Source organism: Plecotus auritus (assembly GCF_963455305.1).
Source record: "Plecotus auritus genome assembly, chromosome: 4".
NCBI lineage: Eukaryota > Metazoa > Chordata > Mammalia > Chiroptera > Vespertilionidae > Plecotus > Plecotus auritus.
In genome coordinates this window covers 77,195,471-77,221,138 of record NC_137775.1, presented here as the reverse complement: position 1 = coordinate 77,221,138, position 25,668 = coordinate 77,195,471, and the positions used below count along the sequence as shown (strand labels likewise).

Below are 25,668 nucleotides of genomic sequence, written 5' to 3'. Positions count from 1 at the left end.
AAATTCCCAAGAATTGTTACATTGATTCCCTGGATAATCAAGAAGTGGCAGCCCTAAGAATATGCTTTGAAAAGCAGCATTCCCATTTATAGGGATGAAGAGAAAAATGAGGGCATTGCTAGAAGCTTCTCCCTGCCTTCCTCACAATCAATAATTTTTCTATGAGGAAGCCTGATTATGTTTCCCAATTGTGTTATATGAAGACCAATAGCCCCCGAAACTATCATGTAGCGTTGCTATGTTTCTCACTAGATTTCAACTTTAATTGATGAAGATATGAGAGGGGGTAAAAGAAAAGTAGTGACAGTTACTATCTATCATACATTATAGATACACACCAAGAGGGAATGTGAACTTTCAGAAGTCTAAAAAGGGGAAGGTGGAACATGTAAGATATTTGTGAAATAATGGGTAATGCAAAATCATGGAAAATAATCATAATGAACCCTGTCAGCAAATATTACTCCCCATTTCTTCTATAGGAAAATAATTTACATTGACAAAAAAAAAAATACACTCCCCAACCACCCTTGCAGGTAGATGTGCCCTTGTGATTAAATCCTGGGATATGTACAGGAGAGATGGGGGCAACTTTGGGGCCATTTCTAACTTAAGAACAAGCTCCTCATCTTGGACTTGTGCACCATCACCTCCTCAGTTGGTAGAATGCATTCAAAGTGATGATCTAACATCTACTATGAAAATAAAGGGAATGACTAAGGAAGTCATGGACTGAAATATAGGAAGAACTTGTCTCTAACTGATCACTCTGGAACAGACCTAGTCTAAACCACTGTCTACCTCTGAATATTAAATCTCATTGTTATAAATTGTTATAACAATTTAGTTGAATATTGAAATCAGTATGTAGAATTGTGGAATTGCCATTAAAATCCCCAAACATGAGGCATGTTAACTTAATTGGAGGGTGAAGAATGCAAGGAAACATTACTGTAGAATAGAAAGCTGATGATGATTGTAATGCCATTGCCAGAGAAAACTTGGCCATAAGCCTATAAGCCTGTGTATACTTTGCAGTATGGGGGGAAAAACTGAACAAATCCTGTTAGTAACCCTTGCTACTTTTAGGAAGGTTTGCAAAAGGTGTATGCTCAAATAGGAATGAGTCATTTTTCTAGAGGAAACAAAAATGAATTGCACTTAACTAAGGGAAGTTATCTCTGCCTGATTTATGTTAATTTTATCATTTAAAATGGGAGTGGGTTTAGAAATGTGGGGCTTACTGGGATTAGATAAATAAGTGGTTTCTCTTTCCAATAGCAATAAATAATGAGTATTGCCCAGAGATGCCCTCACATCTTCCCATTAGACTATGAGCCCTAGAACAATCCTCAGGTCCCCAAACATGCACCAGAGGAAGCATGCTGAGAAAATTGTGAAGTCCCCAGTGAGGACATTGCTCTTCTTTACTCCATTCACATGCAGCCAAGGATAAGGCCATTTATCCATTAGGACGAGGAAGAACCTGCCAGTAAATCTCGAAAAATTTCCAGAAAAGAGAACTCAGGCTGCCAGATGCATTAATCAGAAAACTTATTTCAATGCTGTTGCTTAGGTGTCGTTTAATCTCAGCGTGGCAATATTTTGTAATTGTTATTTCATATGGAACCTTCAGTATTTCCCCAAAGAAGTTTCTGTTGTTCCTTTTCCACCACTTTACATTGGGCATTTTATAAGGGGGAATGGGAAGGAAAGATAACTTATTATTATTTAGGCCACCAGACTTCAAAAAACCACAAGACCCATTGTAAGAGGTCTGCATATTTTCCAGAGATTCTATATTTTGAGCTGGTTTCAGATATTTGAACTGAGCTTGGATTTTCTCTATTGGATAGAAGGTAGGCATCTTTTTTTGTTTGCTTGTTTATTTAATGAGAAGAAGGGTATTCATGCATATTTGCATGATTAGAGTTTGGGCCATAGAAGACTTATAGTTGTTCCCCTATAAAATCCATTTGTCTCTTCTTTGATAAAAGAGACTGACTTTCTCAAGACTACATTTTCTAGTGTTCCTTACATTTGAGAGAGGCCAATGTTAAGAGTGAGGTGTACAAATTCTCCATGATTTGCATAAAAGTAAATTCCTTGTCCTCTACTTCTTTTCAATCTTCATGTAACTGCTTAGAAAAGCCAATGATTGTAGTGACTTTGAAAGTCTAATGTTAATGATGGAGCATTGGACTGAATCTTTGTGTCCCCCCCCAAGTTTGTATGTTGAAATCTCAACTCCCAAGGTGATAGTATTAAGAGGTGGGGCTTCAGGGGGGCAATTATATCATGAGGGTTATGCCCTTATGAAAGGGATTAGTGTACTTAAAAAGGGGGAACCCAGAGAGCTCTTTAGTTCTTTTGGTTTGAAATACAGTTACAATTATAGAGGTGTTAATTAAAATTATGACAATTATTGGTGATTTGAAACTTACTCTGGTGGTTATGGTGACGTGATTTCTCTAGGAATTGATATATATCATCATATAACACGGTAGCTGCATTGACACATTAAACAACATCTAATTATTATGGGTAAAATTCTACAAAACATTTTGACTTTAACATCAAGACCTTAGACACTAATACATGTTTGGAAAAAAATAATAAACAATTGGAGTAACAGAATCAGAAAAAAAATATCAAGTTAATTTATTAATGGTCAAATGTAAAACTAGATAAAAATGAGAGATGAAAATTTTTCAGCTATTTATTTATTTATTTATTTAGGAGCATTTTTCCCTAACTAGACTATGTTAGTTTATTAAAACAACTAATTAAGTGGAAATAAGCATAATAGAAAATAATTAGGGTGTAATTTGGTTTCTAGGAAGCCACATACTATCTTCACCATCATCCCACTATTTTTGCAAGCAAGTTCTTAGTGAGCCTACCTGTGACACAGTAGCACTTACATTTCTACAGTGCTTCTCACTTTAGCAGTTGGTGCTCATGTTCCTGTGGCAGGAGAAACCATGCTGATGGTGGAACAGACTTGCCCAGAAGTCAGTGAGACTAACCAAGCTTGTAAAGGAAACTTTTTCGACATCCATTTGTTACAAATAGAGAAACTGGCAGTAATGTAAATGATAACACTGCTCTATGTGATGTGTTCATATAATCAAACCAGTTACACTCCTATAGTGGGGAAAATAATAGAGGATGCAATTTTGTAAAAAAAAAAAAAAAAAAAAAAAAAATCAACACTTCGTTTAATATTTCAACTGTTTACTTGGAAGAATATAAACTTTTTTTTCAGAGATAATTTAAAAAGTTACAAATACATCATAGCTTGTGTGGCTCTCAGAAGATTACAGTTTCTACACTCTTAGTTTCCATGCATTTGGTCTGTGCCATGTTGTCCTTCATTGCAGCCTTTCCCTGACTCTTGACTACACTAACGATTTATGTATATGAAAACAGGACCAGATAAGGCTGAGTTGAAACTAAAGATTCATTAATTATTTTTTGGCATTGAAGAAAAGTAAGAAACACAAAATAATAATTTAGAAGAATGAATAAAGGGACTTGATTAAAGTGTCAATATGAAAAATTTTTAGCAATCCAACTATTTTTAGCACTTAAGAGAGGGTGTTCTTAAAATTTGTTATCTTAAGCATTGATGCTGAAACCTTGTTATGTTGTGAATTTACACTGTATTTCCAGAAATACCTGTCAAATAAAAATACATTTTCAGCCCAGGTTCCATCCTCAAATTGAAAATTGGTAGTTCCTTTATATGATAATAAAATTTTTCTGTTAAATTTCTTAAAGGTCCATAAAAGTGCTACTTACAAAGCTGTAAACCTACTGTATAGAATAATGACAGCAACACAAAGGTCCGTGTATCAGTTCTCACCACCAACCACAAACCTCCCTCAATGTCATTCGGAACATTAAACAAACATTGTTGGGATGGAGAAATGGGAGACTTCATCAAATAGCTCAAGGCTCCACTGCTTTCTTCCACGTAACATTATGGTCCTGTTACCTGCTAATTCTGTTATTTTTAGGTCTTCCCTGTGGGGAAGTCTCCTGTTATTTCCAGCACTAAGTGTGAAGTTTACCAACATAAGATCAACCCTATTGTCATGTTGAAAATGGGAACTATTTGCAAGCAGTTTTATTTTTTTAAATGATTTCTTTAAAATGTTTTTCTTTTGTCTGTCCCTTCCAGAACAAATTCTAGCTTCCTACAGACCCTGGCTGCCTATATCACTCATCACTCACCTCCCCCAACTAATTTTCACTTTCTTTATTCCTGACTACACAAATTAATGGTGTAATACCCACAAAACAAGCAAATTAATGGTGTAATAGCCACAAAACAAAACAAAACAAAAACCCTAGCATTGTTTTGTAAAACACTGAAAAACCAAATAGGCAGGAATAAAAAAGCCCTCAGAGAAGTTACAGTAGACCAGAAAAGCCTTTTATCAAGTGATAAGGAGTGATTTTATTATAATTACTAGAGGCTTGGTGCACAAAATTCATGCGCGGGGGGGGGGGGTCCCCTCACCCTAGCCAGCACCCTCTCCAATCTGGGACCCCTTGGGGGATGTCCAACTCCCAGGATTGGGCCTAAACCGGCAGTCAGACATCCCTCTCACAATCCGGGATCACTGGATCCTAACTGCTCACCTGCCGGCCTGATCACTCCTAACTGCCTCTGCCTACTAGCCTGATTGCCCCTAACTCCACCACCCCCCCCGCCGGCCTGGTCACCCCCAACTGAACCCCTGCCGGCTTGGTCACATCCAATTCACCACCTCTGCCGGCCTGGTCACCCCCAACTGCCCCCCCCCCCCCACTGGCCTGGTTACCCCCAACTACCCCACCTGCCAGCCTGGTTGCCCCACCCAGCCTGCTGTTCAGTCGTTTGGTCATCCCTCACTAACCCCCCTGCCGGCCTTGTCACCCCAGGCAGCCTGCTGGTCATTACTGTTACTGTGATGGTGTCCTGGACAATTTGCATATTCCTCCTTTATTAGTATAGATATTACTATTACTACTATTATTATTTCATTCACCAAATGATGAAAACCTGAAATGGAGGAGGAATTAACTTCCCAGGTAAATGGAGTGAAGATTTACAGGAAGTGTTCAGAAGCAGGAAAAGGCATGGCATTGGCAACTAGTTCTCCATTGTGGCCAGTGATTAGTTTAAATGAGAGAAGCTCAACCTTGTATCTTGAGAAGGAGACAGGGGTTACATCTCGAAGGATCTTGTCTCAGTCCCGGTGAGGAGTTTTTTTTCTTAAGAGGCATTGAAGACAAGGAAGGATTTAAGAAGGGGACAGACATGATTATATTTTGCTTTAAAACAAACCCCTCTGTTGGTGGTATCTTTCTTTTCTGTTGCTATATCATCGGCACCTGCCAGAATTTCAAGCAGATAATAGGTGCTCAACAAATATTTATTGAATAAATGACTGGATAAGCATATACCTGCAGAATGAATATATCGCTTCATAATTGCTCCCTCCCTTATGTTTTTACATCTCCATTTCCTCTGTATCCATGTGCATGGACTTTTTGTGTGAAATTAAAATGTATGAGAAAATTTGCCTCTTTGTTTACATTATTTGTGAACATAAATCATAATTATTTCATTTCATTAGTTGCTACATTTAGGATCTTCGGTTTGAACTGCTAAATGTCCCTCCCCTAACATCTTTGCAAAAATTAAAATACAAGAACAAAAAAGGATAATTCTGGTTAACTTCAGTTGGTAGTTCAAAAAAGCATTTTGGAAGATTTGGTGGATATTGAGAGCAATATATAAATTAAGTTTGATATTTTGAAGGCCCAAACTCAAATGTGTGAATAATAAAGAAACATGATTTGCTTAATTTTTTTGCTAGTGTTTTATTAACATCTGCAGTGAATTAAATATTTGCTATTAAATTAAATGTTATTTACTTAAACCTTAAACCTTCTTTCCTATTCCTTTACTCCTTCTACCACCTGATTTTTAGAATTGAAACTTTTAAATGTGAAGGGGCTTTAAACAAGAAATTAAATTACTTGTCTCTTTAAAATTCTACTCCTTCCTCTCCCCTTACCGAAGCAATACTAGTTGTAACAACCATGAAAACTTATATCTATTACATTTCCAGCACTTAACACAGGCCAAACACTGCTAGGAGCTTTACATAACTTATCCTATTTAATCATCCCTACAATTTTTGAGTAGGTATTAGACAAAGTACAGGAGAGGAAATCTATGTTTAGCTGACTGTCACATGTCCCAAGCTATGCAGCCTGCTGTGGTGAATCTCAGATTTGAACCTTGATGTAGCTGATGGCAGAACTCACATGAACATTTTTAAAATTAGATTTTTTTTTGGTGTTGAATTGTATAAGGTCTTTAAAAATTTTGAATATTAACCCCTTAGCAGATATATCATTGCTGAATATGTTCTGCCATTCAATGGGTTGTCTTTTCATTTTGTTGATGGTTTCCTTTATGGAAGCATGGGTGGACTTGGAGAGTATTATGCTAAATGAAATAAGCCAATCAGGAAAAGACAAATACCATATGATTTCACTTATATGTGGAATCCAATAAACAAAATAAACAAACAAAATAGAAACAGACTCATAGATATAGGGAATGGACTGGTAGCTGGCAGAGGGGAAGGGGGATGAGGGGCTGGGTTGAAAATGTGACAGAAGAAAGATAAAAAACACCTCATAAGCACAGCCAACAGTATGGTGATTATCAGAGGAAAAGGGGAATGAGGAGAGGTAGAAGAGCATAAAGGGGGGATAAATGATGATGGAAGGAAACTTGACTTTGGGTGGTAAACACAATACAATATACAGATGATATATTATAGAATTGTATACCGGAAACCTATATCATTTTATTAACAAATATCATCCCAATAAATTCAATAAAAATCCCCAAACACCATCACATGGACAATTTATTCATCTAGTCCATCGTATGTATTCAAACAATCATTCTCAATGTTATCTGCATAATACCAGACAAAAATATGGGAAACAATTTATTTGAAGTCAATATGATCTTGGGCTAATTGGGATTAGAAAGATTAGATGAGCTATGAGCCCTCCTCTATATTTATCTGCTATCCTCCTTCTCAGAAAAATCCAGCTACCATCAAGAACAAGGGCCCATCCCAAGCACACAAAGTTGTTTGAAATCAGGGAGTATAATGCCTTCAGGTTTGTTCTTCTTTCTCAAGATTGCATTGGCTATTGTTATTTGGGGTCCCATACAAATTTTAAGATTATTTGTCCTACTTCTTTGAAAAATACCATTGGAATTTGATAGAGATAGCACTGAATCTGTAGATTGTCTTGGGTAATATGGACATTTTAACAATATTGATTGATTCTTCTGATGCATGAGCATAGAATATCTTTCCCTTTATTTCTGTCTTCTTCAATTTTTTATTAATGTCTTATAGTTTTCGATATACAAATATTCACCTCCTTGGTTAAGTTTATTCCTAGATATTTTATTCTTTTTGATGTAATTGTAAATGGGATTGTTTTCATTATTTCTTTTTCTGGTAGTTCATTGGTAGTGTATAAAAAATAAAACAGATTTTTGCATATTGATTTTATATCCTAGAACTTTACTGATTTTATTAGTTCTAATATTTTTTTTGATAAAGTCTTATGGGTTTTCTATATATAATATTGTTTCATCTGCAAATAATGACAGTTTTACTTCTTTCTTTCCAATTTAGATGCTCTTTATTTATTTTTTTTGCCTAACTGTTCTGGCTGGATTTCCAATACTGTTAAATAAAAGTGGTCAGAGTGGGCCACCTTGTCTTGTTCCTGATCTTAGAGGAAATGCTTTCACCTTCTTTCCATTGAGTATAATGTTGGCTGGGGGCTTGCCACATATTGCCTTTATTGTATTGAGGTATGTTCCCTCTATGCCCATTTTTTGAGAGATTTGTCATAAAAGGATGTTGAATTTTGTCAAATGCTTTTCTTCATCTATTGAGATTATCATCTAATTTTTATTTTTAATTTTATTAATATGGTATATCACATTGACTAATTTGCAGATGTTGAACCATCCATGTATCCCTGGAATAAATTCTACTTTGCCATGGTGTGTGAACTTTTTAATGTATTGTTGAAATCAATTTGCTAATATTTTGTTGAGGATTTTTTGCACCTATGTTCATTGGGATACTGGTTTTGGTATCAGGATAATACTGGCCTTATAAAATTAGTTTGGAAGATTTCTGCCTCTTATTTTTTGGAAGAGTTTGATAATTGTTATTAATTCTTCTTTGAATTTTTGGTAGAATTCACCAGTGAAGTCATCTGGTCCTGGACTTTTGTTTTTTGGGAGACTTTTGATTATTTATTTAATCTCCTTACTAATAATCTATTATTGAGATATATTGAAATAAATATTAGTGTTGCAAGGAAGTATGAATAGATTAATTCTGATCATTTGATTTGTTGAAAATTCACTAACATTGCATGCATTTTGTCAGTAAATAAAAACTTGGTATAAAATAAAACATATCAAACTCTTAAATTCTTTTTAAGTTTTATAGTACAGAAATAATCAAAATAGACACAAAGAATGAATCTCTTAAAATATTTTTATTTAAAAATTAAAATATTTTGATAATTTGTGTGTATTCAACAATATTAAGTAAAATATGTTCTTTTTGTGTGTGTATGTGTGTCAACTAAATTGCAAATGCCCTTTTTCATGCTCTAATATCAGTGGTTTTAACCGAGTTCTAACAAAGGCAAAGATCAATGCTTTAGATTCTGTATTTTTTTTAAAATTCTGTATTTCTAATGTATCCTTAAAATTCCCTCAAGATTGCATAGATAGTTTTAAAATGATTTTGAAATTTTTTGTTGTAGTATTTATTTATTTCATTTAACCAAAAGTGATACAGGGATATAAAAAGTAGCCATGTTTTTGAACAAATATAAGTCTGTGTATTCAAAATGAACTAGTAAGCTATATACAGTACATTAAACATACATAGATCAATAGATGATGGATGGATAGATAAATGATGTATATATAGGTAGATAGATAACACAGTAACTCTCTGCAATAATCTTTCTGGCTAGTTCATTTGAGAAAGTCAAAGATATAAATCTCTCTCACTTAAATATTCATTATGAGACAGAACTCATTCTGAGAAAGACAAAGTCCCCAGTTTTGAATGGAGAACAACAGTAAGGTCTCCAGGATCTGATCCATTTGGAGGTAAATCAGTATTTCTTCTAAAACAGTACACAGAATACAGCACAAAAAAAAGGTATTTGAACTTAAATTCAGTGCTGCTATTTTTATTGAGTGTGTCATTTTGGACAAATCATTTAATCTCTGTGAACTCCAGTTTCATCACCTTTAATATAGCAATAATGATATCTACCTCAAGTATTAATGAGATAACCTGTGACAGCCCCATGATAACTGCCTGGTCCATAACAGGCACTCAATAAATATTAATAATGGGTGGTTGTCCAATCAATGAAGGCATAGACATCAAACTCCTCTTTTTCATATTCATAAAGGTGGCAGCACTGATAGAGATTTCATCTTCTTGAAATATTCTGAAACATGACATAACTATACATGCCCTCTTAAGTTTCAGTTGATGGAATTTAATGTTCACAGGATGAAATATAGGCTGATTATTCATGAGGGAAGTGACATATTTGTTCTGCTCATAGATTAAAGATCAAGATAGATGATCTATATAAGGCATCAAGGATAGAATTATGATCAGCTTTGCAATGATCTCCTTTACAGAAAATGGATGTTTTGAGAAAGCAGCCTAACGCTTCAAATGAGAAATACATTTAGATAAGCTTTTGTTTTTTTAATTCAACACTGCAAATACATTTCAGCAAATGATCTGGTCTCTTTTTAATAGACACTCTTTAATCATTTTTTCTAATTCAGCTTGTATTTTTTGCTTACTTTGACCCTTTATTACATAAATGAGGGGTGAGCAATCATAACAAAAGCATTAATCTTCTGTTTTATTATGTGGAATTATCTTTTAAACATAGCAATTTTTTTTCTATAAATATGACCTTCAACTGGCTGATTAATTAGGCTCACTGGTACAGGTGTTAAATGAACTGTTACATGCCTTTGGTACAAATACACAGAAGCTATTGAACCTTAGCTTGATGTGGACATAATTTTAATTGTATACCCATATTTCTTTGTCTGAATCATAATTCATAAGTATCAGTAATATTTCAGTACTGTAAACATAAACATAATTTCTAATTACTTCAATACTTTAATCTAGTTGACTTTGAGACTGAATTCATTGGTGTGAATTGCACTATGGCTATGTGTTAATGGTGATTTATATTCTCTACTCAAATCACAAATGGAATCTCACCTGTGTTGTATAATGTTCCAGAATAACTTCTTACTTATTAAAAAATATTTCTCATGCACCAGATTTTGGAAGTTTAAAGAAATCAAATAGAGTTTGGGAAAAGAAGATACCAATTGAAAACAATTATTGTGTTTCACAAGTTTTTTCTTTATGTGAAGAAACAGGCCACATTCATCCAGAAACTCTCAGCATATACCTTAAGTCAGGTGAGGCTCTGTCATGCACTGCCATTGTGGCATGCTTTGAACTGAATTGTACTTATGTATTTTTTTAAAATATATTTTTATTAATTTCTGAGAGGAAGGGAGATGGAGAGATAGAAACATCAATGATGAGAGAGAATCATTGATCCACACTGTGGATTGAGCCCACAACCCAGGCACGTGCCCTGACTGGGAATCAAACCATGACCTCCTGGTTCATAGGTCGACACTCAACCACTGACCCATGCCAGCCAGACTACTTATGCATTTTATTGTCTCCTTCTTCTCAAATCCTCAGACTGTGAGTGGTAACTCCTTCATGCAACACACTAGTCCATTTTCTATGCTCTAAAAACCTATCCAGTCTCTCCTATCTCTTCCTGTTACCGTATCCCCCATCCTGCCTCAGTGTTGTCCCTCCCATGGTCACAAATCCTCTCAACCTCATACCCCTGACCATAGTTATCCTTCTATCTAGATGGAACTCCAGGTACTTCTTCACTTTGAAAGGTATTCATCACCTTCCTGGGATCCAGCTCAATGGTCAGCTTCTTATTAACACTTTATCCAACCTCCCAGGCAAGATGTCACCCCTGCCCCTCTGCCTTCTGTAATATCTTGCTCACATCTTCATGTAGAACAGATCTCATTCTACCAGTACATTTTTTTTTAAAGTCTGTCTTTTCCTCCAGCACCGTGGTTCTCAATTTCTAGTGTGCATAAGCATCATAAGGACACTGTGCCAAAAATGTGGATTCCTGAGCCCTCGTCTTTAGCTTCTGAGTCAGCTGACACTGGCAGGTGCCCAGAAATATGCAATTTTATTTGCCTTGTTTCTAATGCAGAAATCCAAGATCATACTTTGTAAAAAAACAACACACTACACTACTTGTGAATAAATCAATGTCTGGACTATTTCGTACTTGTTTTGAATACACATGTCCAGAACAGTGACATTGAACGAATGCTTTTGAATAAATAAGTCGTTTTAAAATACACGATTTCTTTGTGAATGATGTGTAAGCTGCCTGACAGTACAGCCATGCTTATTTGTGTCTATGTTTTCAGCTGTTCTTATAGAATTTTAATTAGTGGCCAAATGCCAATTTAAATGTTGCTACTGAAGTTTATTCTCGGTACTCTATTTTTTTCCAAAATTTTTTTTGAGAAGCTCTTGATAAATACAAGATATGTTAGGAATTATAACTAATGTTCTGGTTTTAAAAACTAGTATTCCATCCCAGCCAGTGTTCCTCAGTGGTTGAACATCAACCTATGAACCAGGAGGTCACAGTTTGATTCCTGGTCAGGGCATATGACTGGGTTGCAGGCTTGAACCCCAGTCGGGAGCATGCGGGAGGCAGCTGATCAGTGATTCTCTCTCATCATAGATGCTTCCATATCTCTCTACTTCTCCCTTCCTCTATGTAGTAGTCAATAAAAATAAATTAGTATTCCAAATCATAGCTCCAAATTAACAATAGAAGGTCTAAACAAAATGGTGAACTGTCATAGAGATAAATGTACATTTCTGCGTTTAGGTTAAAAAAAAAATTAATTGCAAAGATGCAGGATGGTGTTAGAACTGGCTTGACAGCAGTTCATTTAGAAAGAACCTAGGTTTTTAGTTGAAAACAAATCCAATAAACCTCAATAATGTTACATAGCCACTTAGGAAAACCACATGGTCAGATGATGCTGAAGGGCTTTAAAGCAAGAAACACAAAATGTTACAATGTTATTTCTTTGCACCAGTCAGCTCTCTGCTGATATAATGTTCCTCAAGATCACTGTGCCACAACTTAAGATGCACACTTGGACAACTGAAATGGTTGTAGAAGAGAGCAATCAGGGTACTAGTATATGGTGAAATAGGGGTCATGATACTTCAAGAAAAGTTGAGGAAAACCATGTCTATCTGGGCCTTCATCCTGGTTACTGGTTTGTTACTGGGACAAACAATCACAAAATATTAGCATCATCTATAATAATAAAAGCGTAATACGCAAATCAACCAAACGGCCAAACAGCGGAACGACCATCCGGACAACCACGTTATGACACCCGCTGGCGCCAGGCCAGCCAAGGGGGGTGCGATGTGATTGGTCAGGTGCCTGGCCATCACCCCATGATTGCCCTGCAGAGGGAGGCCCAGGCCATGGGCCCGCAGGGCGATCAATGAACCGGGGGGCTCCACAATCACCCCAAAGAAGGAGGCCCAGGGTACCTGCCAGCAGGCTGCAGCAGGTGGGCAGGGCCTCCCTCTGTGGGGGCTCCTGGACTGTGAGAGGGCACAGACCGGGCTGAGGGACCTCCCACCCCAAGTGCACGAATTTCATGCACTGGGCCTCTAGTATAACAAGTGATTATTTAGGTCACGTGTTTTGGTTTGGCTGGAGGTTCCCTGATCTAGGCTGAGCTTGCTGGGGTTTCTGTTCTAAGCTATGGCTGGAGCTGCGCTTGGCCCCTCTGATGTGTTTGTTTTGGAGCCCGGATCAGGGGTTTGCCAGTAGCTACCTGGGGAAGCTCTTCTCTGGAAAGAGGGCGAGTGGGAAACACATAGCCTTCTTCATGTATAGGCTTAGAGGTGGCATTGTTCTATTAGCTAAAGCAAGGCACATGGTATGAGGAGTCATGAAAAACATATTCTGCCTCTTTCTTGGGGGGGGGGGTACTGAAAGTCATAAGGCATAGAAAGGTGAAGAGTTATAGCTAAGAATGCACTCAAACTCTGAATGGGTAATGATTGAAGGACATTATCTTCATAAAGAAAGACTGGTATGTGGAAGAAAGCTAGATGTATTATGCGTAGTTTCACAAAGTGGATTAGTTACATATATATATATATATATATATATATATATATATATAGAGAGAGAGAGAGAGAGAGAGAGAGAGAGAGAGAGAGAGAGAGAGAGATTATAAGAACAAAGATGTTACTTCACTTACTTCACTTTAAGAGTTGCCTAATAAGGTGAAATGTTAAAAAATAAAGTGTTTGGGAAGCAATATGTTATTAGTACAGAGTCCAGTTTTTGGCATTGGACAGGAATCAGTTCAAAGCTTTTACCTTTTACCTAGTAAGCTATAAAGTCCTGGGCCAGGTAAACATTTTGAATCCTAGTTTCTTTATTTGTAACATGAGGATAAAACTATTCACTTTATTTGATAATGTAGGCATCTGCATATAACTACTCTGCATTGCAGCTATTACTATTAAACACTTATTACCTTGAGTATTGGTTAAGTGTTCCTGGCCTAACCCTTTAAACATCTCTCTTGTTTCTTTCACACATCATCTATAACTCAGATCTAACTGAATTTTATATAATACAAGTCTACTATAACTTATATTTGGATACCAAGTCCAAAAGCTCAAAACCAAAATTGTTTTTTTTAGTTGGGTGTTTGAAATCATAAGGCAACAAAACTCTGATCTGAAGTGATTAGAAGCTGTTTATAGCTATGTACATCTACTTAGTGTATTTATTCTTATATTTCAATACAATTATATTAATATATATATTTTGGTCCAGATTATTTTATATATTACATACTACTGTAGGTAATATGTAATATATATGTATGGCATTGCCTTTCTAAAACAGACAATTCTGAATATGAAACATCCAGTCAATGTTTTGCCAAATACCTTACTGTTCCTTGTTGAGGGCTATCTCCAGTTCTAAACTAATCTGCTGAGGAGAAATGACTGATATGCTGACATGTCCTGATCTTGATAAATGATTAAGCAGGTTTCAGCTACTAACTGGGACACTTTAATTAAGTTCTCTTGGGAGACTCGTCATTCAAAAATGGTTTTTCTAACTCTTCTCATTAGAGTCTTATAAAAAGTACTATAATGTTAAATTTTAAATATAAAAGTGACTATTAAGGCATGTGGTTTAGTTATCATCAAAATTAACCATAAATTAGTAAAAAAATCAAATACAATTAATACATAATGAACAATTTGATGAAATATAGTTTCTTACCTAAAACTAACAACAGTTATCCTATATGCCTAAAATAAATGTCAGATGAGAACCACAGCAACAAATATAGGGTGTACCTAGAGTCGGATTCTCATTCTGTTGAGATAATTTTAAACAATACCAGATCCACTGTTTTTATGCACGCAGAGATCTGTAAATGGCATGAAAATACAGCTAACTTGTGGAGTAACTGTGGGAAATATCTCAAATTCAATAACCATCTATAAATTTAATCTCATTGTTGATGATATTTTGAGACTTAAGAGAATTGAATTACAAAATGAGGGTGAGTCACTTTATAGCAAATACTGCCACTTAAATGAGTAGGGCAAGCTGTTATATACTTAATACTGTAACTTTTATTAAATTACTGGGTAACTGCAGTGCCTTACACTTAAGTTTTCATCAAAAGATTTCTGTAGATTCTTAGTATCACATTAAACTTCTAGCCTAAAAACAATAATTAATGTAAATAATTATTTTTTTGCATAAACACCCTTTAGTAAGAGCCTTTTGCAAAGCATGCAAATAAATTGTTATATTCTTAGTATATTAAATGCATATTCTCTCTGGCTTGTTCAGGTGCATAACAGAAACATGTTAAACCAATGAATTGACTTAAATTTCAAACAGTACTTATTAATCTTTATGTCTGAGGCCTCTGGAGTCAGCAGATATGATTTTGAACCCAACCTACTACTTGAATGAACTTGGGAAAGTTAATATATTTTAAGCTTCAATTTTTTCTCCATTTTAGATGTTGTTGCAAGGATTAAATGAGATAAAGTGGCCTAAAGAATCAGCATAGCAGCTAGCACAAAGCTAACGTTAGTTATTGTGAATCATTAGTTCCAACTAGCCTCTAAGCAACAAAGCAGTGGTTCCTGTTGTGTGAGATCTAACTCTCAAAGGTTAAGAAGTTGTGCCAGGGGATCCAAGAGCCCATTTGTTCACTATATATTCTGACTTTTATTTTTTTAGTAGATAGATACTTTCTCATTAATAAAACACAAATTCATTTCAAAGCATTACTGATTTCATAGCAATTCCATGTCATAATTTATATCTTCAGGTAACTGAGACTAATATGTCCATGAGTAGTTGCTGGGGGTATGATAAAAACTTTGGATGTTGGGCTGTTTCTCTTCCATCTACCTCCCCATTTCTACTCTTCTCTCCAATCTGCCCTAAACCCTGGGATAACTAATGGCGACTCCATCTACTGGGTCTCTTGTCCTCTGCCTCTGAATGAGTTCAGTCAATGGGAGCAATGGGAAGAGACAAAGGAGAGTTGAGTGAGGTCTGGGTATCGACTCCCTGGAGTGTCCTACTTGTGGGATGGCCACGGCAGCCATTCTGAATCTCTGGACAGGACACCTCTCTCACAGCTTTCTGTGTCTGCCTTTCACTCTTAGTTTTGGTGGCAAACACCTTGTCCCGGGGAAACTAGCCCCAGAGGAATACATTGTTCCTGTGGTTCCACTATACTCTGCCACTGAAAATAGTCTTACTAAACTCTCTCCAGATTATCCTAATTTAAAAGTCTCATTTCCCCTCTTGCTGTGTAGGCCCTAGTGTGTAGACAGATATTCAAAAAGGTCTTCAGCCCTAGCTGGTTTGGGCAGTGGATAGAGCATCAGCCTGTGGACTGAAGGGTCTCAGGTTCGATTCTGGTCAAGGGCACATGCCCGGGTTGTGGGCTCGATCCCCAGTGTGGGTTGTGCAGGAGGCAGCCAATCAATGATTCTCTCTCTTCATTGATGTTTCTATCACTCTCTCCCTCTTCCTTCCTCTCTGAAATATATATATATATATAAAGAAAAGTACAAAAAGGGGCTTCATCTTGAAAATCTGGGAACTTCTGTTTTATATATCAGAGAGAGATGTATCTTTGCACTCTTGGCACCTTCCTTTATTAATCTATAGAAAAGAGGATTCCCTTCCTAGGTTGTGTGAGTATCTCACCTGATTCATGCTTCAAGGAAAGTAAACACTTTCATTTTGATATTTTGCTTATTACATCATCAACCTGTAGCTAAAAAATTTATACTGGAGAACTATAAATGATCAACATTTAACATTCAATTTAAATTACTGTTAGGTCAGAATTGATCTTTTGCCTTTCATTTACATTATTATTATTTGTTTATAAGTACTGTACATGAAAGTTATTCTTTTCTACATCTATGATTTGGTTTAGTATAGATTCTTGCTTAAAATCTGGGCATTGATAAAAACCAATTGGTTGTAAAACCTTGTGAATTTGCATAATTTTAGACTGATCTCTGAAAACGTTATAACTTTGAAGAGTACATTAAAAATGGGGTATCAGAACATGAATAGAATTTAATATTTGGTCCAATTAAAGGTGTAAATCACAGGATGTAACTTGTCTTGAGGCAAATACTTCAAGTAATTGAGTTCCTCTGGAAACTGCAATTCTAGTCCTGCAATTTGAAGCTTGTATAATAAACTCATCAATCTATTGCCTTACTTTTCCCCCTCAAAGACACAGAGCAAAAGGAAATGATGGTTAGAGACTAGTCCTTCCTGTCATTTAGTTGAGCTGGCTCTTAGAATCTTCAGTGAAATTCCTTTTCTGTTCCATTTGAAATTTTCCAGAACTAAAGACACCTTACAAGAAAAGTGGAGATTAATTAAAATTGTTATAGTTTCTGAACTCCAGGTGAACCTTTGTAGTGCACATACCTTGTGAACTTCCCTTAGACTCTCTATTAAATATGATATAATTATTGCATTTAGGTACCTCCCAGATTCTACTTTATAATCTCCACAAATGCTGTATTCACCTGTGCTGACTAGTCAATTAAAGACCATTTTCTTTAAGGATTTTTGTCTTTTAGTTCTGTTAAGTCACTCATAATCTATTGTCTTACCTTCAAGATTCTAAATTAGCTTTTCTTCTGATTTTGACCATGACAATACTAAAATAATAGTCATATTGCTTGTAAATGATGGAGAAACTTTAACCTCATGTAGTCCTCTTTATTCCACTTATTTAGAAACTTTCTCCATTTTCCTCCATAAATCCAAATCATACCTTTTAAAGTCCAATTAATGAGCTACGATTTGAAAAGAAACAATTCCTGTAGAAAATCAGCTCTCTCTTACTTTTAATTCTTAATAGTTGACTATCCTATAGTAGTTGTTTTATTTATATTTATTTAAATATATACACAGCTTACAAATGACTCCTCCAACAAATTATTAGGAGCAAATATTAAAATGTATTTAAACATTTTTAAAGAAGTATACTATATGGTATACTTTCTGGCACACATAAAAAATGCTGATTTAACTGCACTGTTCATCTCCCTTCTGCTGGCATAGTTGGATCAAAAGAAATAATCTAAAAGTAGATATTAAATACATTATGTAATAAAATATCTCAGTGCTTATCCATATTTATCACAAATTGGTATTATAGTTAAGAATTTTTCCACAGTTTTCTGAAATTATAGTGTTAATTTCATTCATTCATTCATGCATTCACTTATTTTTATTTTATTTATTCAACAAATCTTTACTAAGAACCTCTAGTGTGCCATACACTATATTAGTATTGAAAATATGTCTTGACTAAAATAGATACTTTATACTTATTATTATATAGAACATTATTTTATACTTATCATAATACAGAATATTAGTATCATTACAATGAAATTCATGACCTGCTTTCTTTATCCTTTCTTGTTTAGCCTAACATATCTCAAAACACATAAATATTTTGTCAGTAAATATGATACATACAATTCTGAATAGTGTATTCTCTTTGAGATATGAAGCTCTTGTTTTGAATTTTCATAGTGTAGGTATACATTAGGGCTGACATTCACATGTTCAACAATCATCTATTCAACATATAACTCATGAAAGTCTTGATAGATACAGAAAGGACACAGGGATGGATCAAGCAAGGATTCTGGACAATTAGTAATAGTCATATTGTTTGTAAATAAATGATGGATAAATTTAAGGGATATGTACACAAATGATTCTAATGTAAGAAAGAGATAGTGCAATAGAGAAATAAAGATGTGCTTTTGGAATTCAGAAACAAGTTATTCCTAAATAAAGGATTAAGGAAAGACTTTTCGTAAGAATTAGATTTTGAGTTAGACCTAGGAAGATAAGAAAAATTTAGTCATAGAAAATTGGATAGAAAAGAAAAAAAAAAAGAAGGTAGTAGAAGGACATAGAAAGTGTTCTTTGACATTTAAATCATACTTCATTAAAACAAGATACATTTTCCCCTAAATTATTCTATATTGCTATTACTTTTTAAACATAATTATGTTCAATTATTTGACTTTTTAAATATTCAAAGATAAATTATCTTAATTTTCATTTTTTTTTCTTCTTTCTTTTTTTTTAGCATCAGGTAAGCCCATTTAAATTTAACAGGAAGAAAGATTTAGAAAGTTCCTAATTTCCAGAAGATTATTCCAAAATCTCTATAAGATGAATGTAACTCTGCAGAGCTACATTAAGAAATTATTTTACTCTGTTCTGGTTGTGTTTGTAGTGTGTGGTAATTGTGTTTTCTACCAAATAGTTTCTGAAACAAGTTAAAGAACATTATTATCACTACTAGAGGCCTAGTGCACAAAATTCGTGCATGGGGGTGTGGGGAAGAATGTGTGTGTCCCTCAGCCCAGCCTGCATTCTCTCCAATCTGGGACATCCCTCTCACAATCCAGGACTGCTGGATCCCAACCGCTCGCCTCCCTGCCTGCCTGTTTGCCCCTAACCACTTCTGCCTGCCAGCCTGATCACCCCCTAACCACTCCCCTGCCAGCCTGATTGACACCTAACTGCTCCCCTGCCGGCCCGATTGCCCCTGACTGCCCTCCCCTGCTGGCCCAGTCGCCCCTAACTGCCCTCCCCTGCAGGCCTGGTTGCCCCCAACTGCCCTCCCCTGCTGGCCTGATCGCCCACAACTGCCCTCCCCTGCCGGCCATCTTGTGGTGGCCATCTTGTGTGTTGGAGTGATGGTAAATTTGCATATTACCTCTTTATTATATAGGATTTTTTATGTACTAATATACATAACAATCTCGTCTACACTAATAAAAGAAAAATATGCAAATTGACCATACCTCTGCGATGCCCACCAGCCAATCAGGATGTGAGTATGCAAATTAACCCAACAAAGATGGCGGGTTAATTTGCATACACAGGTGCGAAGTGGCCGGGCAGGGCAGGATGCCTGCTATGAGGGGGAGTGCGGGGGGCGGAGGGAGCTACAGGAGTGGCGCTCCAGCTGGAGCGCAGACTGAAGGCTCCGGCCGTAGCGCAGACTCTGGCCAGAGCGAAGGCAGAAGGCGGCGGCCAGAGCGAAGGCCTGGCTCCCGGGTGCCGGAGGAAAACTGGTGCTGGCAGCCAGGGGAAGGAAGGCCTATTCTTGCACGAATCTTCATGCAACGGGCTTCTAGTTGAAAATATTAGCAGTTGTTTTAAATATGTAGCCAAGTTTCATATACCACTCTATTTACTGTCTGTGATGTGACACAAAACTTTCCCCAATCCTAAATAAGTGTGCTGTCTTTCAATATGTAAGTGGGACAATTAAAATATTACCCACAGTAAACACTCTTAGTTCATGATGGCTTTTCTATTTAACCTACTATAAATTCACCAATTACTCAAAGTTGAAGATGGTCATTTCCATAATGATATCTTATGTTATGCTTAGCTTTAAAGGTATCAGTTCACTCATCTTTCTCCTAATTGTCTATAGTATTGTCTTTAAATAGAATTTCCCTTCACCCCTTTCACTATGCTGTCCCTCAGGCCATGAAACACACTTGTGCAATACATGTAGATTTCCTTCACTCCATAATGACCTTACAGTTGCTTCTTTCTTTGCCATCTTCTCTCCTCCAAATATTACTTAATAAATCATACAACTTTCTTTGGGTGCCAATAAAGTTGATCAATAAATGATCAAGTCTGTAATGATTTTGTGACAATCAGTTATACTGGTTTCTATAAACCACAAATAGGAGAATCAACTAATTATATATGGACTCCTACTTTTTCATGAAATTTGTAACTAAGTAAAATAATTTTTTTCAGAAGAAAACGTGAGTGAATAATTTTTCTAAAAATGCATGTTTTATTTCAAGTTTATACATTATACATAACTGCAAAAAATAGAAATAAATATTCTCTAACTGGTGAATGAAGAAACTGTAGTACCTCCTTACAACAAAATACTACACAGTAACAAAAAGAATCAGAACACAGATACATACAACATGAGTAAATATCAAATACATTATGTTAAGTGAAGAATCCAGACTCAAATAGCCACACATTATATTGCTTTATATTACTTATATGCCATTCTAGAAAAGGCAAAACTGTAGGAACAGAAAACAAGTCATGGTTTCCAAGGCCTGGGTTGAAAAGTTGACTATAAAGAGCTGGAAGGAAACATCTTGGATTGATTAAAAGGCCCTGTATTTTAATTTCGGTAGTTTGCATTTGACAAACTGTACCACAACAGGCAAAACATACTGTATGTAAATAACATCTAAATAAATCCAACTTTTAAAAAAGTAAAAGTTCATTGATATCAAAATTTTTGAGTCAATCTGACAAGTTACATTCAATAATCATTTAGTGACCCCATTAAGGAGAGGAATTCTTGATTCATTAAGTTATTTTATGAATTTTCCTCTTTTCAGAGCACCAATAACATTTCCTATATCTTTTGTATGTCAAATAAAAATTATATTTTAGGAAAAAATAGCTACATCAAACAAGTAACTTGTTTTTATTGTTATCTTAATTATGAGTTCACTAAAATAATCTTCAAAAATAACAATTTCATTAAACACAGGCTTGATAATGAGTTGATTGGTTATGATAATTATCTGTTCTGAAAATAACACACTACTACTTCATTATTAACACTTGAAAGCATCTTTTACCTCTCACAGTCTAGTAAGCAACTTCATAATTCAGACAGACAATGGAGAAAAACAGTACCAGAAACTCTCACATAACATAACTGATATTCAGATACAAGAAGCAAAATAACAAGATTAGAAATAACCTGAGGAAGGATTATTTAGACAGCAAATGCCTTACCTTTGCGTTTGGGTGGCATAGCTGCTATCATATGTCTCATAAGTCTGGTCATCATATTCACCCCCGTAGCCATCATCATACCCCTGAGGCAGAAAATGGTAGAAAGACCTATTAGCAATCAATATGATTATCTGTTTTTCCTTAATGAGATTTTATATAATGTTACCTTGATTTAGTTTTTATGTTGGTTAGTTACACTGCATCATGTTTTTACTAGATTAACAATTTCCATAACTTTGAATAATATTTCATGGATTACATAGTAATCTATATATATATATAAAAGCCTAAGTGACCGTTATGACCGGTTGACTGGTCAACTGGTCGCTATGATGTGCACTGACCACCAGGGGGCAGATGCTCAATGCAGGAGTTGCCCCTTGGTGGTCAGTGTGCTCCCACAGCCATCCTCCTGAGGCCGGCTAACCTCCTGTGATCCCTCCCGCTAGCCGGCTGGCCCCGATCGGCCCGATCAGGACTGGCCAAGACTTCCCCGATCAGTCCTGATCACCGGCCAGGCCAAGGGACCCCACCCATGTAGGAATTTGTGTACTGGGTCTCTAGTGTTTAATAATTCAACTCAGTATACCATTGAAGTAGCAATACCTATTCTATGATTTATTTAGAATTTTGACTGATATGAATGAAGACAATTTAAGAAATTCAAAATATGTTTTTCTATTGCAGTGGTTCTCAACCTTCCTAATGCCGCGATCCTTTAATACAGTTCCTCATGTTGTGGTGACCCCCAACCATAAAATTATTTCCGTTGCTACTTCATAACTGTAATTTTGCAACTGTTATGAATCGTAATGTAAATATCTGTGTTTTCTAATGGTCTTAGGTGACCCTGCTAGCAGTTCTCAACCTGTGGGTCATGACCCACAGGTTGAGAACCACTGCTGTAGAGCCTAAAACCATTGGAAAACACAGATATTTACATTACAATTCATTAACAGTAGCAAAATTACAGTTATGAAGTAGCAACGGAAATAATTTTATGGTTGGGGGTCACCACAACATGAGGAACTGTATTAAAGGGTCGCGGCATTAGGAAGGTTGAGAACTACTGTTCTATTGAAAATATTATGGGTAGATAAAAACAATTGTAATAACCTAATAGTAGTGCTAACATTTTTGTTACAACTGTATTAGGAGCTTTTTTCTTCCATTTATAGTAATCACTAGAGGCCTGGTGACAAAATTTGTGTACTCAAGGGGAGGGTCCCTCAGCTCAGCCTGTGCCCTCTCGCAGTCTGGTAGCCCTTGGGAGATGTCCGACTGCCGCGGAGGCGGGAGAGGCTCCTGCCACTTCCACTGCACTCGCCAGCTGTGAGCCCGACTTCTGGCTGAGCGACACTCTCCCTTTGGGAGCACACTAACCACCAGGGGCAGCTACTGCATTGAGTGTCTGCCCCCTGGTGGTCAGTGCATGTCATTGCGACCAGTCGTTCTGCCATTTGGTCGATTTGCATATTAGCCTTTTATTATATAGGACTAGTGGCCCGGTGCATGAAATTCGTGTATGGTGGGGGGTGTCCCTCAGCCTGGCCTGCACCCTCTCTAATCTGGGACCCCTCGGGGGATATCTGACTTCCCTCTCGCAATCTGGGACTGCTGGCTCCTAACCACTCACCTGGCTGCCTGCCTGCCTGCCTGATCACCCCTAACCACTCTGCCTGCCAGCCTGCTCGCTCCCAACTGCTCCCCTTGCCGGCCTGCTCGCCCCTATCTGTCCCCCTCATTGGCCTGATTGCCCCCAACTGCCCCCTCCCTGCCAGCCTGCTCACCCCCAACTGCCCCCCCACCACTGGCCTGCTTACCCCAAACTGCCCCCCCCACTGGCCTGCTCACTCCCAACTGCCCCCCCCCGCCAGCCTGATCACCCCCAACTGTCCCCCTGCCAGCCTGATTGCCCCCAACTGCCCCCCTGCCAGCCTGATTGCCCCCAACTGTCCCCCTGCCAACCTGCTTGCCCCCAACTGCCCCCCCTGCTGGCCTGCTTGCCCCCATCTGCCCCCCGCTGGCCTGATCACCCCCAACTGCCTTCCCCTCCTGGCCTGATCACCCCTAACCTCCTCTGCCTTGGCCCTGCCACCATGGCTTTGTCTGGAAGGACGTCCAGAAGGTCTCCCAGTCTAATTAGCATATTACCCTTTTATTAGTATAAATAATTAAGATTAAAACTATAAAATGTAGGACCCTTAAATTGTAGTCAACTTCCTGCAAAATGGGTATAGTCAAATTGCTCAAAAAAAAAAAAAAAAAAAAAGGAAGGAAGAGGAAGAGGCAAAATAAAGACTTTGGTTTGTTGTGCATTCTGTGGCTTTTAAATCTCATAAGTAAAATAATGTTGTAAGGTAAGTTTGATTACCTGACTAAATTAATGCTAACAAAGCTAATGTGCATTTTCATTGCAGAATGTACAAGCAAGCTAACAATTATACACTGTAGTTATCAGTGCCTTTGTGTGTTATTTAGTTTTACTTCTCTTTGTAGCCATTGGCTTTACTCTAAATCCTAGCCATTCATCTTGATGACTTTTGAAAAAAACTTTAGTTTTTCTGCCTCTGGACCTTTGCTGGTGTGTTGCTTTCTCTGAAATGGAGGATTTCTATACACCCCACAAGAGGCTTATAAATCTCTTTCTTTATCTTGTTCATAAATATAAACAAAAATGTGAAGATGTAAGTTTCCACATTAGTTTTGACTGAGACTTTTGAGCTCATTTAATCTGAAGAGTAATATTTTTCACCAAATTAAGAAAATTCTTAAAATTTTTTTTATTACTTCATCTGTTCTACCCTTTACATAATGTTATTATTTATATATAAGGCTTTCTGAGTCTGACTTCAATTTTTTCATTCATGATTTCCATCTCTTAATATTTTTGCTCTGATGTAGGGGGTATTTCCATCTATTAAAATCTACTGACTTAAAGGCCATTTTGTATTACACCACCTTCAGGAAGTTTTTCCAGCTCCTTCTAAGCATATAGTAACTTTCTACCTTGTGAATTATAATAGCCTGTGAGTTCTTTTCTCACCAGTATTTAGAATGTGCAAACATATACTGTATTTTTCTACACCTTTGCCTCCTTTTAGAATTTAAATTCAATACATATTTTTTGAGTGGTGCTTAGCATAGTGTATTCCTGATAGTATTCACTCAAAAAATATGTATTGAATTTTTAATTAGCACAAAGGAAATTTTCTCATCTAGTCTAGATATGGATTGCCTGAAATCAATCACCACTGAAAGATAAATATTTCATATGATGAATATATAGTATTGTCTCTATTTATACAGAATAGCTTTTTCATTTGGTCTGTGGAAGACTATTATATTTTTCTTCCTCACTTATACAAAAAATTCACAGAATATGTAGGAATCTTTGAAATTTTCATTTATGTTGGCAAGTAAAATGAAAGGTAAATCTCAAATATGTATGTCAGAACTTTATTTATTTGTCAGTTATGGGAAGAACTTTGTTCTAAATTGGAAAATGGTTTCCACACACTAGAATAATATTTTCCTAATTTTGTGTTCAATTCACAATGAAAAGGTTATTGACATAACACACTTCTAAGATAAATCTGGGTTATTAACATTTCTACATAGTTTTCTTGAGTATGTATAATCATCTTAACAAAAGGTCAAGTCCTGGCTTTTAGAATTTCCAATATCTGTGTTGTAAATACTCTTACCATGGCTAATTTCAGGCTATTACCATGATGTTCTTAAAAACAGATATGGAAAGAGATAAATAATAGAACACATTATATATCATTTTGGTTATTTAGAGTATAGACTATAATTCATAATTGTATAATGATGAGTTTTTAAATTTTAACTAGTTTTGTCTTTAATATAATGTAATTTAATTTTTAATAACAGCTATGTTTAACAACCAATTAACAAAATTCTTTTTTTTTATCCTCACCCAAG

At 36.3% G+C, this 25,668-nt stretch overlaps 1 protein-coding gene across 2 annotated transcripts in view; it reads right to left on the bottom strand.

The window, feature by feature from the left end:
* KHDRBS2 (KH RNA binding domain containing, signal transduction associated 2) overlaps window positions 1-25,668 on the bottom strand; it is a 554,124-nt gene that overhangs the window by 30,329 nt on the left and 498,127 nt on the right. For both annotated transcript variants that reach the window (XM_080667042.1, XM_080667043.1), the window contains exon 7: window positions 21,721-21,803. In XM_080667042.1, the coding sequence (XP_080523168.1) occupies window positions 21,721-21,803 (83 nt within the window). The remainder of the gene's footprint in view (window positions 1-21,720; window positions 21,804-25,668) is intronic.